The following is a 14,214-nucleotide window of genomic DNA, read 5'->3' on the forward strand; positions in this document are numbered from 1 at the left end:
CTGTGCCGATAGCGTCACTTCACTTCCGTAAGCTAAGCTTTTGCACAACAGTTGGCTTCACTGGCGATTTTTTCACTACCTGTTGCGACACGTCCGACCGCGTCACTCGCGGCAGGCGGTTTTTTCACTGCTTACAGCGTCACTTATCGATTTCACACCTATAGCGTCACTTTTCGCAGGTTTTTGCATCCGGTAGTGCTTTCCGGGGATGCTTCCCGGTCGATACCGGTTTTCACTATCACGGGAAACGAGTCGAGTTACGTGGTTTTTCACTTCACTTTGCACTCAAAAATAACCTGTCCGATCGACGGCAGAATTGTTTTTTCACCTTCACACTGTTTTTATTTCCAATGGCAATTTGTTTTTCTATTCCGGCGGACACTACCCTAACGCAAAGGGCAGCGGAGGCTTTCCCGGTCTATGCCGGTTGTCGCACTCGCGGGAGACGAAACTAAATGCGCAGTTTTTTGTCGTGACTAACGACTTACCTTTCAATATAGGGGCCCCTTTTCAAAATTTCGGAAGAAAAATGATGTAAGATTTTGAACGCTTATATCTTTTGTTGTACTGAATGGATTTAATCAATTTCTTCGGCATTTTGTCGAAAATATTTGTACCAATGTTGTATTAAATTTTGGAATATGTAGGACATTCATTATCAACGGAAACATAGTGTTTTGAATAATCTTTCGAAAACGACTCGGAAAAGTGAAAATTTTCAGCCCATCCCGCACACAGCCGTCAATATTGTGCAGCAACCGAACAATAAAATAATGAAAAGTTTATATATAGGTCCACTACATGTTTGTTCCTATGATTATTCGTATTGGGTTGCTTGACGAGAGCAGTTGGCGGGGGAAAGCCGGCATATTAGTTTTGGTTATGCCATTAGAAGCCGGACGGAAAGGAAAGGCCCATGCACGCCATGAGAACGAGCGAGACAGCGATAGTAGTGAATATTAGCGAAAGCGTTACGTACAATTTGAACCTTAATAACTTATCTTCTACTAAACGGATTGCCAATCTTGTTTCATAAATCGGAAGGAAAACGTTCAACGCTTGCTACCGATACGTTGTTTGCTATATAAAATTTGTTTAAATAGTTCAAAAACTACTTTAAATGAGAATCAACATTAATGATAAAACCTATAAATAGGGGTGTCGCAGCTTTTCTCAAAGCCAGACGTGTGTAAGACGCAGTGCATAACAGACGTGCGTGGTCGTGAGAAGCTGCATCGGACGACCAATCAAATTGGCTACCACCGGAGAGAGGAAAAACGGTGGTGGCGGTGAGAAGGCCAAAAAGCCAAAGGCTAAGAAACGCAGTCACTGAAAAGGCGGTAGTAACTGCCACTAAAAATGCTACCAAAACATCGAAGGCTGCAAAGCGTACTCATTCGGTGTGAGCTACGAAAGGGGAAAGATCGTATGGATGTACGCAGTAAAAACAATCGTCGGCAAGGTTTGAATTGTTTCAAAAGATTCCCGTCTTGTATCAACATAGTTATCTACAAACCGTCCTTATTAGGACGAATGCAAAATGGAAAAAGAATTTAATTAGAAAGTTTCTTTTATTAACCAGTATTAAGTTTGCGCTTGGTAATTCTGTACTTTTACCAGTGAATCATGAGAAAATGTTTTTCTAATCTACAAATCCGAAGGTTTTTGCAAATCCTTCCAAGAAAATCAGTGAATGTGGCAACTCTGCCACTAAGCGAAAGCTACACCAAAACGAATGATGAAAATATTTTCATTTATCGAACAAAAGGACGGCCTTCCATCTGCATTGTAAAGTCTATAAATAGGAACACCATGATGAAAACTGTGCTCATTCGGTGTGAGCTGCGAAAGGGGAAAGATGTATGTACGCAGTAAAAACAATCGTCGGCAAGGTTTGAATTGTTTTAAAAGATTCCCGTCTTGTATCAACATAGACAAACCGTCCTTATTAGGACGAATGCAAAATGGAAAAAGAATTTAATTAGAAAGTTTCTTTTATTAACCAGTATTAAGTTTGCGCTTGGTAATTCTGTACTTTTACCAGTGAATCATGAGAAAATGTTTTTCTAATCTACAAATCCGAAGGTTTTTGCAAATCCTTCCAAGAAAATCAGTGAATGTGGCAACTCTGCCACTAAGCGAAAGCTACACCAAAACGAATGATGAAAATATTTTCATTTATCGAACAAAAGGACGGCCTTCCATCTGCATTGTAAAGTCTATAAATAGGAACACCATGATGAAAACTGTGCTCATTCGGTGTGAGCTGCGAAAGGGGAAAGATGTATGTACGCAGTAAAAACAATCGTCGGCAAGGTTTGAATTGTTTTAAAAGATTCCCGTCTTGTATCAACATAGACAAACCGTCCTTATCAGGACGAAGGCAAAATGGAAAAAGAATTTAATTAGAAAGTTTCTTTTATTAACTAGTACTAAGTTTGCGCTTGGTAATTCTGTACTTTTACCTGTGAATCGTAAGAAAATGTTTTTCTAATCTACAAACCCGAAGGTTTTTGCAAATCCTTCCAAGAAAATCAGTGAATGTGGCAACTCTGCCACTAAGCGAAAGCTACACCAAAACGAATGATGAAAATATTTTCATTTATCGAACAAAAGGACGGCCTTCCATCTGCATTGTAAAGTCAATAAATAGGAACACCATGATGAAAACCGTGCTCATTCGGTGTGAGCTGCGAAAGGGGAAAGATGTATGTACGCAGTAAAAACAATCGTCGGCAAGGTTTGAATTGTTTTAAAAGATTCCCGTCTTGTATCAACATAGACAAACCGGCCTTATCAGGACGAAGGCAAAATGGAAAAAGAATTTAATTAGAAAGTTTCTTTTATTAACTAGTATTAAGTTTGCGCTTGGTAATTCTGTACTTTTACCAGTGAATCATGAGAAAATGTTTTTCTAATCTACAAACTCGAAGGTTTTTGCAAATCCTTCCAAGAAAATCAGTGAATGTGGCAACTCTGCTACTAAGCGAAAGCTACACCAAAACGAATGATGAAAATATTTTCATTTATCGAACAAAAGGACGGCCTTCCATCTGCATTGTAAAGTCTATAAATAGGAACACCATGATGAAAACTGTGCTCATTCGGTGTGAGCTGCGAAAGGGGAAAGATGTATGTACGCAGTAAAAACAATCGTCGGCAAGGTTTGAATTGTTTTAAAAGATTCCCGTCTTGTATCAACATAGACAAACCGTCCTTATCAGGACGAAGGCAAAATGGAAAAAGAATTTAATTAGAAAGTTTCTTTTATTAACTAGTATTAAGTTTGCGCTTGGTAATTCTGTACTTTTACCAGTGAATCATGAGAAAATGTTTTTCTAATCTACAAACTCGAAGGTTTTTGCAAATCCTTCCAAGAAAATCAGTGAATGTGGCAACTCTGCCACTAAGCGAAAGCTACACCAAAACGAATGATGAAAATATTTTCATTTATCGAACAAAAGGACGGCCTTCCATCTGCATTGTAAAGTCTATAAATAGGAACACCATGATGAAAACTGTGCTCATTCGGTGTGAGCTGCGAAAGGGGAAAGATGTATGTACGCAGTAAAAACAATCGTCGGCAAGGTTTGAATTGTTTTAAAAGATTCCCGTCTTGTATCAACATAGACAAACCGGCCTTATCAGGACGAAGGCAAAATGGAAAAAGAATTTAATTAGAAAGTTTCTTTTTTAACTAGTATTAAGTTTGCGCTTGGTAATTCTGTACTTTTACCTGTGAATCGTAAGAAAATGTTTTTCTAATCTACAAACCCGAAGGTTTTTGCAAATCCTTCCAAGAAAATCAGTGAATGTGGCAACTCTGCCACTAAGCGAAAGCTACACCAAAACGAATGATGAAAATATTTTCATTTATCGAACAAAAGGACGGCCTTCCATCTGCATTGTAAAGTCTATAAATAGGAACACCTTGATGCGAAGCGTACTCATTCGGAGTGAGCTGCGAAAGGGGAAAGATGTATGTACGCAGTAAAAACAATCGTCGGTAAGGTTTTAATTGTTTTAAAAGATTCCCGTCTTGTATCAACATAGTTATCTACAAACCGTCCTTATTAGGACGAATGTAAAATGGAAAAAGAATTTAATTAGAAAGTTTCTTTTATTAACTAGTATTAAGTTTGCGCTTGAGAATTTTGTACTTTTACCAGTGAATCATAAGAAAATGTTTTTCTAATCTGCAAACTCGAAGGTTTTTGCAAATCCTTTCAAGAAAATCAGTGAATGTCGCAACTCTGCCACTAAGCGAAAGCTACACCAAAACGAATGATGAAAAGATGGGTTGGTGATGTATATGACATAACAGGGGTGTCGTGACCACACTTCGAAGTTATTTCAAATCTTGCAAAGCATAAATTGACATAATTTCAATGATTGTTCCTTTATGAATGAAATGACAAATTTTCAGGTCAACGCGGCAATAACTTTGCAATTTATAGAACAATTTTATATTTTTAGTTATCATATATTAACTGTCATCTCTTCCAAACAACTTAACCCTCTGCTGCCAACCCCGTGGTTTTGCAGGGTTAAGGAGAATCATTGTAAAATGTCCAATACATGATTTTATGTTGTTACCTCCACTAAAACCACTTCAGAACACTCCCACCTGTCATACATGCACATTGTCTGCTTGTTGAAATCATTATATGAAATTATTGACCTGTATTCAATGCGGAGAACTCGGTAATAAAATTGTTTTGCTGAATATACTAACGAACGGGATCCCCAGGAAAATTTCGCTGAGCCCGGTGAATCGAACTTAATGCGTAAAATTTAGCCATTTGAAAGAGATACAAGCAGAATTTTAAGAATATGATCATCGCGGTTATGTCCCGGACATTACCCGCTCCTAGTTTTTTGCTAAGTGTGTTCATTTCTGTACGAAAAAGATTCCGATGGTTGTTTCGAGAGATTTTAACATTGATATTTCAAAGCAAGAAAATTGTTCATTTCATGAATGAATGTCTCAACCAGCTTAGAATCCAGCGCATCCCCTATCAACGCAGACGCCAACAATAAAGGTTCTTTTCAAAACCACCATAATTATTATAAAGAATAACTTGAAACATTCCCACATATTTCATTGAGTATCATTCGATTTGAATTACAAGTCAAACGAGTAGTCACGACACTCCGGTTATGTCCTAGACATTACCCACCCATCTTTTTTTTCCACTTTGCTACTGTATGAACTCCGATTGCTTGCCTATGCTCGCTTATTCGGGAGCGTCCGTTCAGCTCGCTAGTCGAAACACGATTCGAGCGAATATGATAACCGGGGGTCCGGTGTCTGTTGTTTAGGATCGTATTCATCGGCTCTGTTTGGGAACGCGTAGATGACGGTTGAAAGTTACTATTCGATCGGTGCCGGTAAAATTTTACGGACTGTTGTTTTAAATCAACCAAAATTGAATTACTGCTTGTGAAAAGTACACTGGAAGTTTGCATTCAATTTACTGCACTGTCCGCACCGTCCAAACTAACACCCGCTGAACATTCTGTGTTAAGCGTATGGCCGAATATTATCAAATCATGTATCCGACTATGGCGGCACGTGCAAATTGAATTGTGGAAAATAGGTTAATTTGAACCTTCTAGCAATTGGAAAACCTTTTCGGTGCTATCCAATCGAAAGAAAACTTCTCTCTATATAAAATTATTTCATTTTTGTACATATTTGCTCGAGCGGAAGTGCTCGTAATTTGGCGACCTGCGGAAAACGTTTCGGTCGGCTGGTCCTTTGCTGAAAACTTTCGTTATTAAAATTACTAAAACACAAAAAGTTAACGGGTGGCAACACAAATTTTGGATTTTTTTTTCTCAACCTGTCAAAAAAAAAAAAAGACAAACGATTTGATTGAAATTAGAAGATACGTTCTCCATTGTTGGCCAAAAATTAGTGAACATTTCAAACCGATCCGTAATTGGATGCTGTTCGGCGAAGCTTCCGTTTGATGTCGGAACAGGCGCGTAGTACGGCGTCTATGTCAACTTTGCTAATACATTTCGTGATCTTCTACCAGTCCACTTGTTTGCAATTCGTGGCTCTCAAAACGAAATCCGGAAGAAATCTGCGATTGGGCAACACTGAAGCAAATTGTGAAGCGGGTTGTGCTTTTTAGGGTACAAATGGAATCGAATGGGTATTCGGGAACGATTGTGTGTTTTTTCTTTTTTTTTTTTTGCTTTTTTTGCGAGGGAAGTAACTTGCTTCGTGCAAAACAAAATATTTACCCAAAATAATTTTTATCAACCGGCAAGCGGCATTGAGATTGCAGCGTCGAAAGGTGTTGTAAACAGTCGATGGCGCAACGTTTTCCCCTTTGAAATATTGTACCGTGCACTTTTCGCCGAGATTCTTGTGTTGCTCGTAGAACCGTACAACGCGCTCGCGAAATGCTTTCTTGTTTCGACGGCAGAGACAGACAGAGAGAAATACCTCGAAAAAAATCCAACATTTTAGTTGCGGATTTGGATTTTAGTGCTCTAATCATCAGTGTTATTTCGAATTGCTTTGGCTAACTCAAAATTCTATTATTTAGTATGTACTGATCAACTCGCTACATCGTTGTGTAGCAGACTTCTCGCATACATAGTCGTCGACATGGCTGTGAGCTGATAAACCGCACGCGTCGACCATCACACCCAGGTGCTTCATTCAGCGCACGCATCGATGGGAACGATTGTCCCCCGACACAGATCACAAGCTGGACTTTTTTTACGGTTGCTCAATCTCTCTCTTCCTGTGTGTGTGTGTGTGTGTGTGTGTGTGTGTGTTGTAATTGCTTCCTGATTGATACAGTACTAACTCACCAGCCATCAACTTTACTTTTATCATTCAGACCAGTTAAAGGTACGCAAATTCATAGGTAGACAGGTAGGTGAAAGCGTGGTAAGCTAAAACGCGCGCGCGAAAAAAAGAGTCGGTCGGCGGTTCGTTGCTATCGAGAAACGAGCAGTTTTGTCCCATGATACGCAAGCTCAGGAGAAAGAAAAAGGAAATGCGTATATGAAAAAAAAAAAAAGGGAAACCCAGCGACTGAGCGCGTTGTCGTAACACTGGTCTCTCGCATATCAATCAAAATCGCACACTAAACAGTACGCCCCTGCAACATGAATGAAAATATGAAGGATACATTTCAAACTAATTCTTTTTTCTAAACATTTGGTGGCCCTGAAAAGGGCCTTTTGTGTTGTCGTGAACGTCGTGGTAGGGCTTAACCACCAAAACCGTACAATGTGCGTCCCTGGCGTTTAAGCGCATAGACGACATCCATCGCAGTGACGGTCTTCCGTTTGGCATGTTCAGTGTACGTCACAGCGTCCCGGATAACGTTTTCCAGAAAAATCTTCAGCACACCACGGGTTTCCTCGTATATCAAACCGGAGATTCGCTTCACTCCTCCACGTCGAGCCAGACGACGAATGGCGGGTTTGGTGATGCCCTGGATATTGTCACGAAGCACCTTGCGGTGCCGCTTAGCGCCTCCCTTGCCGAGCCCTTTGCCTCCTTTGCCACGGCCAGTCATCTTCTTGGTTGTTGTAGGTAATAGCTTAGTAGGCTAGCGCAGCACACCTGCAGCAGCGAGATTCCAATACCGAATGTTGCAATTCGGCCCATTGAGTAGCGCTTTTATACTGATGCACACACATTCTCAGTCGCCGCCGCCTAGGTAGATTACCATTTTGCTATCTATATGCTTACTCGTGATGTGTTGGTTTGAAGGGGAAATAGCGCGAACACGAAGTTCACTGTTGCCACTGTTTTAGTAGCTTGGGATTGCCGAAATCTGCTTTATCCGGACTAATGCTGACATGGTAGCATTTTCCCTGGAAAACGATTGCCCGGAAATTGATTCTCCTGAAAAAGAAAGAAAGAAAAAGTAAATCGAAAAACAAACGGGTTTTTTTTTTTAACTTATAAAGATTTTCTATACATCCGTCTACATGGTACGTTATATTGGCTTCTATGGTACTTAAATATCGATATCTGATACTGATCTATGATGGAACAAATTGTTACTGATGAACAAACTATTTCTGTTTGATATTCTTCTACTGTTGGAATTTTATTGATTTCTAGGCGATTTTTGTCGTGACTAACGACTTACCTTTCAATATAGGGGCCCCTTTTCAAAATTTCGGAAGAAAAATGATGTAAGATTTTGAACGCTTATATCTTTTGTTGTACTGAATGGATTTAATCAATTTCTTCGGCATTTTGTCGAAAATATTTGTACCAATGTTGTATTAAATTTTGGAATATGTAGGATATTCATTATCAACGGAAAAATAGTGTTTTGAAAAATCTTTCGAAAACGACTCGGAAAAGTGAAAATTTTCAGCCCATCCCGCACAGAGCCGTCAAAATGGTGCAGCGAATGAACAATAAAATAATGAAAAGTTTATATAAAGGTCCACTACATGTTTGTTCCTATGATTATTCGTATTGGGTTGCTTGACGAGAGCAGTTGGTGGGGGAAAGCCGGGATATTAATTTTGGTTAAGCCATTAGAAGTCGGACGGAAAGGAAAGGCTCATGCACGCCACGAGAACGAGCGAGAAAGCGATAGTAGTGCATATTAGCGAAAGCGTTACGTACATTTTGAACCTTATTAACTTTTCTTCTACAAAACGGATTGCCAATCTTGTTTCATAAATCGGAAGGAAAACGTTCAATGCTTGCTACCGATACGTTCTTTGCTATATAAAATTTGGTATAAAATTTGTTTAAATAGTAAAACTACTTTAAATGAAATCAACATTAATGATAAAACCTATAAATAGGGGTGTCGCAGCTTTTCTCAAAGCCAGACGTGTGTAAGACGCAGTGCATAACAGACGTGCGTGGTCGTGAGAAGCTGCATCGGACGACCAATCAAATCAGCTACCATCGGAGAGAAGAAGAAAAACGTTGGTAGAGGTGGTGGCGGTGAGAAGTCCAAAAAGCCAAAGGCTAAGAAACGCAGTCACTGAAAAGGCGGTAGTAACTGCCACTAAAAATGCCACCAAAACATCGAAGGCTGCAAAGCGTACTCATTCGGTGTGAGCTGCGAAAGGGGAAAGATCGTATGGATGTACGCAGTAAAAACAATCGTCGGCAAGGTTTGAATTGTTTTAAAAGATTCCCGTCTTGTATCAACATAGTTATCTACAAACCGTCCTTATTAGGACGAATACAAAATGGAAAAAGAATTCAATTAGAAAGTTTCTTTTATTAACTGGTATTAAATTTGCGCTTGGTAATTCTGTACTTTTACCAGTGAATCATAAGAAAATGTTTTTCTAATTTACAAACCCGAAGGTTTTTGCAAATCCTTCCAAAAAAATCAGTGAATGTGGCAACTCTACCCAGGGTGGCCAAATAGAATTCCTTAATATCGGTAGGGTCACTAAAAGTTTATCGGTAGTTATCGGTAGGCCGGGTTGTTGTCCCAAAAACGTAGTATTGACATAGAATTGTAAAATACTGACAACACAGATCTCAGACCAAATCCAACCCAAAAAATGAATGTTGGATGTGTCCACAATCAATAAAAATCGGTAGTTTTCGGTAGGAATAACAAAATATCGGTAGTTTTACCTTGGTCGTCTGTGAATCGGTAGGGAAGACCAAAATCGGTAGGACTACCGATAAATCGGTAGGTCTGGCCACCCTGACTCTACCACTAAGCGAAAGCTACACCAAAACGAATGATGAAAATATTTTCATTTATCGAACAAAAGGACGTCCTTCCATCTGCATTGTAAAGTCAATAAATAGGAACACCATGATGAAAATCGTGCTCATTCGGTGTGAGCTGCGAAAGGGGAAAGATCGTACGGATGTACGCAGTAAAAACAATCGTCGGCAAGGTTTGAATTGTTTTAAAAGATTCCCGTCTTGAATCAACATAGTTATCCACAAACCGTCCTTATTAGGACAAAGGCAAAATGGAAAAAGAATTTAATTAGAAAGTTTCTTTTATTAACTAGTATTAAGTTTGCGCTTGGTAATTCTGTACTTTTACCAGTGAATCATAAGAAAATGTTTTTCCAATCTACAAACCCGAAGGTTTTTGCAAATCCAAGAAAATCAGTGAATCTGGCAACTCTGCCACTAAGCGAAAGCTACACCAAAACGAATGATGAAAATATTTTCATTTATCGAACAAAAGGACGTCCTTCCATCTGCATTGTAAAGTCAATAAATAGGAACAGCTTGATGAAAAGTGTGCTCATTCGGCGTGAGCTGCAAAAGGGGAAAGATCGTACGGATGTACGCAGTAAAAACAATCGTCTGCAAGGTTTGAATTGTTTTAAAAGATTCCCGTCTTGAATCAACATAGTTATCCACAAACCGTCCTTATTAGGACGAAGGCAAAATGGAAAAAGAATTTAATTAGAAAGTTTCTTTTATTAACTAGTATTAAGTTTGCGCTTGGTAATTCTATACTTTTACCAGTGAATCAGAAAATGTTTTTCTAATCTACAAACCCGAAGGTTTTTGCAAATCCTTCCAAAAAAATCAGTGAATGTGGCAACTCTACCACTAAGCGAAAGCTACACCAAAACGAATGATGAAAATATTTTCATTTATCGAACAAAAGGACGTCCTTCCATCTGCATTGTAAAGTCAATAAATAGGAACAGCTTGATGAAAAGTGTGCTCATTCGGCGTGAGCTGCGAAAGGGGAAAGATCGTACGGATGTACGCAGTAAAAACAATCGTCTGCAAGGTTTGAATTTTTTTAAAAGATTCCCGTCTTGAATCAACATAGTTATCCACAAACCGTCCTTATTAGGACAAAGGCAAAATGGAAAAAGAATTTAATTAGAAAGTTTCTTTTATTAACTAGTATTAAGTTTGCGCTTGGTAATTCTGTACTTTTACCAGTGAATCATAAGAAAATGTTTTTCCAATCTACAAACCCGAAGGTTTTTGCAAATCCTTCCAAGAAAATCAGTGAATCTGGCAACTCTGCCACGAATGATGAAAATATTTTCATTTATCGAACAAAAGGACGTCCTTCCATCTGCATTGTAAAGTCAATAAATAGGAACAGCTTGATGAAAATCGTGCTCATTCGGTGTGAGCTGCGAAAGGGGAAAGATCGTACGGATGTACGCAGTAAAAACAATCGTCGGCAAGGTTTGAATTGTTTTAAAAGATTCCCGTCTTGAATCAACATAGTTATCCACAAACCGTCCTTATTAGGACAAAGGCAAAATGGAAAAAGAATTTAATTAGAAAGTTTCTTTTATTAACTAGTATTAAGTTTGCGCTTGGTAATTCTGTACTTTTACCAGTGAATCATAAGAAAATGTTTTTCCAATCTACAAACCCGAAGGTTTTTGCAAATCCAAGAAAATCAGTGAATCTGGCAACTCTGCCACTAAGCGAAAGCTACACCAAAACGAATGATGAAAATATTTTCATTTATCGAACAAAAGGACGTCCTTCCATCTGCATTGTAAAGTCAATAAATAGGAACAGCTTGATGAAAAGTGTGCTCATTCGGCGTGAGCTGCGAAAGGGGAAAGATCGTACGGATGTACGCAGTAAAAACAATCGTCTGCAAGGTTTGAATTGTTTTAAAAGATTCCCGTCTTGAATCAACATAGTTATCCACAAACCGTCCTTATTAGGACGAAGGCAAAATGGAAAAAGAATTTAATTAGAAAGTTTCTTTTATTAACTAGTATTAAGTTTGCGCTTGGTAATTCTGTACTTTTACCAGTGAATCAGAAAATGTTTTTCTAATCTACAAACCCGAAGGTTTTTGCAAATCCTTCCAAAAAATCAGTGAATGTGGCAACTCTACCACTAAGCGAAAGCTACACCAAAACGAATGATGAAAATATTTTCATTTATCGAACAAAAGGACGTCCTTCCATCTGCATTGTAAAGTCAATAAATAGGAACAGCTTGATGAAAAGTGTGCTCATTCGGCGTGAGCTGCGAAAGGGGAAAGATCGTACGGATGTACGCAGTGAAAACAATCGTCTGCAAGGTTTGAATTGTTTTAAAAGATTCCCGTCTTGTATCAACATAGTTATCTACAAACCGTCCTTATTAGGACGAATACAAAATGGAAAAAGAATTCAATTAGAAAGTTTCTTTTATTAACTGGTATTAAGTTTGCGCTTGGTAATTCTGTACTTTTACCAGTGAATCATAAGAAAATGTTTTTCTAATTTACAAACCCGAAGGTTTTTGCAAATCCTTCCAAAAAAATCAGTGAATGTGGCAACTCTACCACTAAGTGAAAGCTACACCAAAACGAATGATGAAAATATTTTCATTTATCGAACAAAAGGACGTCCTTCCATCTGCATTGTAAAGTCAATAAATAGGAACACCATGATGAAAATCGTGCTCATTCGGTGTGAGCTGCGAAAGGGGAAAGATCGTACGGATGTACGCAGTAAAAACAATCGTCGGCAAGGTTTGAATTGTTTTAAAAGATTCCCGTCTTGAATCAACATAGTTATCCACAAACCGTCCTTATTAGGACAAAGGCAAAATGGAAAAAGAATTTAATTAGAAAGTTTCTTTTATTAACTAGTATTAAGTTTGCGCTTGGTAATTCTGTACTTTTACCAGTGAATCATAAGAAAATGTTTTTCCAATCTACAAACCCGAAGGTTTTTGCAAATCCAAGAAAATCAGTGAATCTGGCAACTCTGCCACTAAGCGAAAGCTACACCAAAACGAATGATGAAAATATTTTCATTTATCGAACAAAAGGACGTCCTTCCATCTGCATTGTAAAGTCAATAAATAGGAACAGCTTGATGAAAAGTGTGCTCATTCGGCGTGAGCTGCGAAAGGGGAAAGATCGTACGGATGTACGCAGTAAAAACAATCGTCTGCAAGGTTTGAATTGTTTTAAAAGATTCCCGTCTTGAATCAACATAGTTATCCACAAACCGTCCTTATTAGGACGAAGGCAAAATGGAAAAAGAATTTAATTAGAAAGTTTCTTTTATTAACTAGTATTAAGTTTGCGCTTGGTAATTCTGTACTTTTACCAGTGAATCAGAAAATGTTTTTCTAATCTACAAACCCGAAGGTTTTTGCAAATCCTTCCAAAAAATCAGTGAATGTGGCAACTCTACCACTAAGCGAAAGCTACACCAAAACGAATGATGAAAATATTTTCATTTATCGAACAAAAAGGACGTCCTTCCATCTGCATTGTAAAGTCAATAAATAGGAACAGCTTGATGAAAAGTGTGCTCATTCGGCGTGAGCTGCGAAAGGGGAAAGATCGTACGGATGTACGCAGTGAAAACAATCGTCTGCAAGGTTTGAATTGTTTTAAAAGATTCCCGTCTTGAATCAACATAGTTATCCACAAACCGTCCTTATTAGGACGAAGGCAAAATGGAAAAAGAATTTAATTAGAAAGTTTCTTTTATTAACTAGTATTAAGTTTGCGCTTGGTAATTCTGTACTTTTACCAGTGAATCAGAAAATGTTTTTCTAATCTACAAACCCGAAGGTTTTTGCAAATCCTTCCAAAAAAATCAGTGAATGTGGCAACTCTACCACTAAGCGAAAGCTACATCAAAACAAATGATGAAAATATTTTCATTTATCGAACAAAAGGACGTCCTTCCATCTGCATTGTAAAGTCAATAAATAGGAACACCATGATGAAAATCGTGCTCATTCGGTGTGAGCTGCGAAAGGGGAAAGATCGTACGGATGTACGCAGTAAAAACAATCGTCGGCAAGGTTTGATTTGTTTTAAAAGATTCCCGTCTTGAATCAACATAGTTATCCACAAACCGTCCTTATTAGGACAAAGGCAAAATGGAAAAAGATGGGTTGGTAATGTATATGACATAACAGGGGTGTCGTGACCACACTTCGAAGCTATTTCAAATCTTGCAAAGCATAAATTGACATAATTTCAATGCTTGTTCCTTTATGAATGAAATGACAAATTTTCAGGTCAACGCGGCAATAACTTTGCAATTTATAGAACAATTTTATATTTTTAGTTATCATATATTAACTGTCATCTCTTCCAAACAACTTAACCCTCTGCTGCCAACCACGTGGTTGTGCAGGGTTAAGGAGAATCATTGTAAAATGTCCAATACATAATTTTATGTTGTTACCTCCACTAAAACCACTTCAGAACGCTCCCACCTGTCATACATGTACATTGTCTGCATGTTGAAATCATTATATGAAATTAT

At 38.3% G+C, this 14,214-nt stretch overlaps 1 protein-coding gene across 1 annotated transcript; it reads right to left on the reverse strand.

Moving 5' to 3' along the window:
- Positions 1 to 7,238: 7,238 nt before the first annotated feature.
- LOC131695148 (histone H4-like) lies at positions 7,239 to 7,798 on the reverse strand. The gene has a single exon (XM_058983666.1). It carries the CDS (start codon positions 7,548 to 7,550, stop codon positions 7,239 to 7,241), a length of 312 nt encoding a protein of 103 aa, XP_058839649.1. The 5' UTR covers positions 7,551 to 7,798.
- Positions 7,799 to 14,214: the final 6,416 nt, after the last annotated feature.

Source organism: Topomyia yanbarensis, unplaced genomic scaffold, assembly GCF_030247195.1.
Source record: "Topomyia yanbarensis strain Yona2022 unplaced genomic scaffold, ASM3024719v1 HiC_scaffold_30, whole genome shotgun sequence".
Taxonomy (NCBI): domain Eukaryota; kingdom Metazoa; phylum Arthropoda; class Insecta; order Diptera; family Culicidae; genus Topomyia; species Topomyia yanbarensis.

Excerpts from the sequence above, each read along its gene's own strand:
- LOC131695148 (XM_058983666.1), bottom strand. The coding sequence starts at position 7,550 with ATGACTGGCCGTGGCAAAGGAGGCAAAGGGCTCGGCAAGGGAGGCGCT.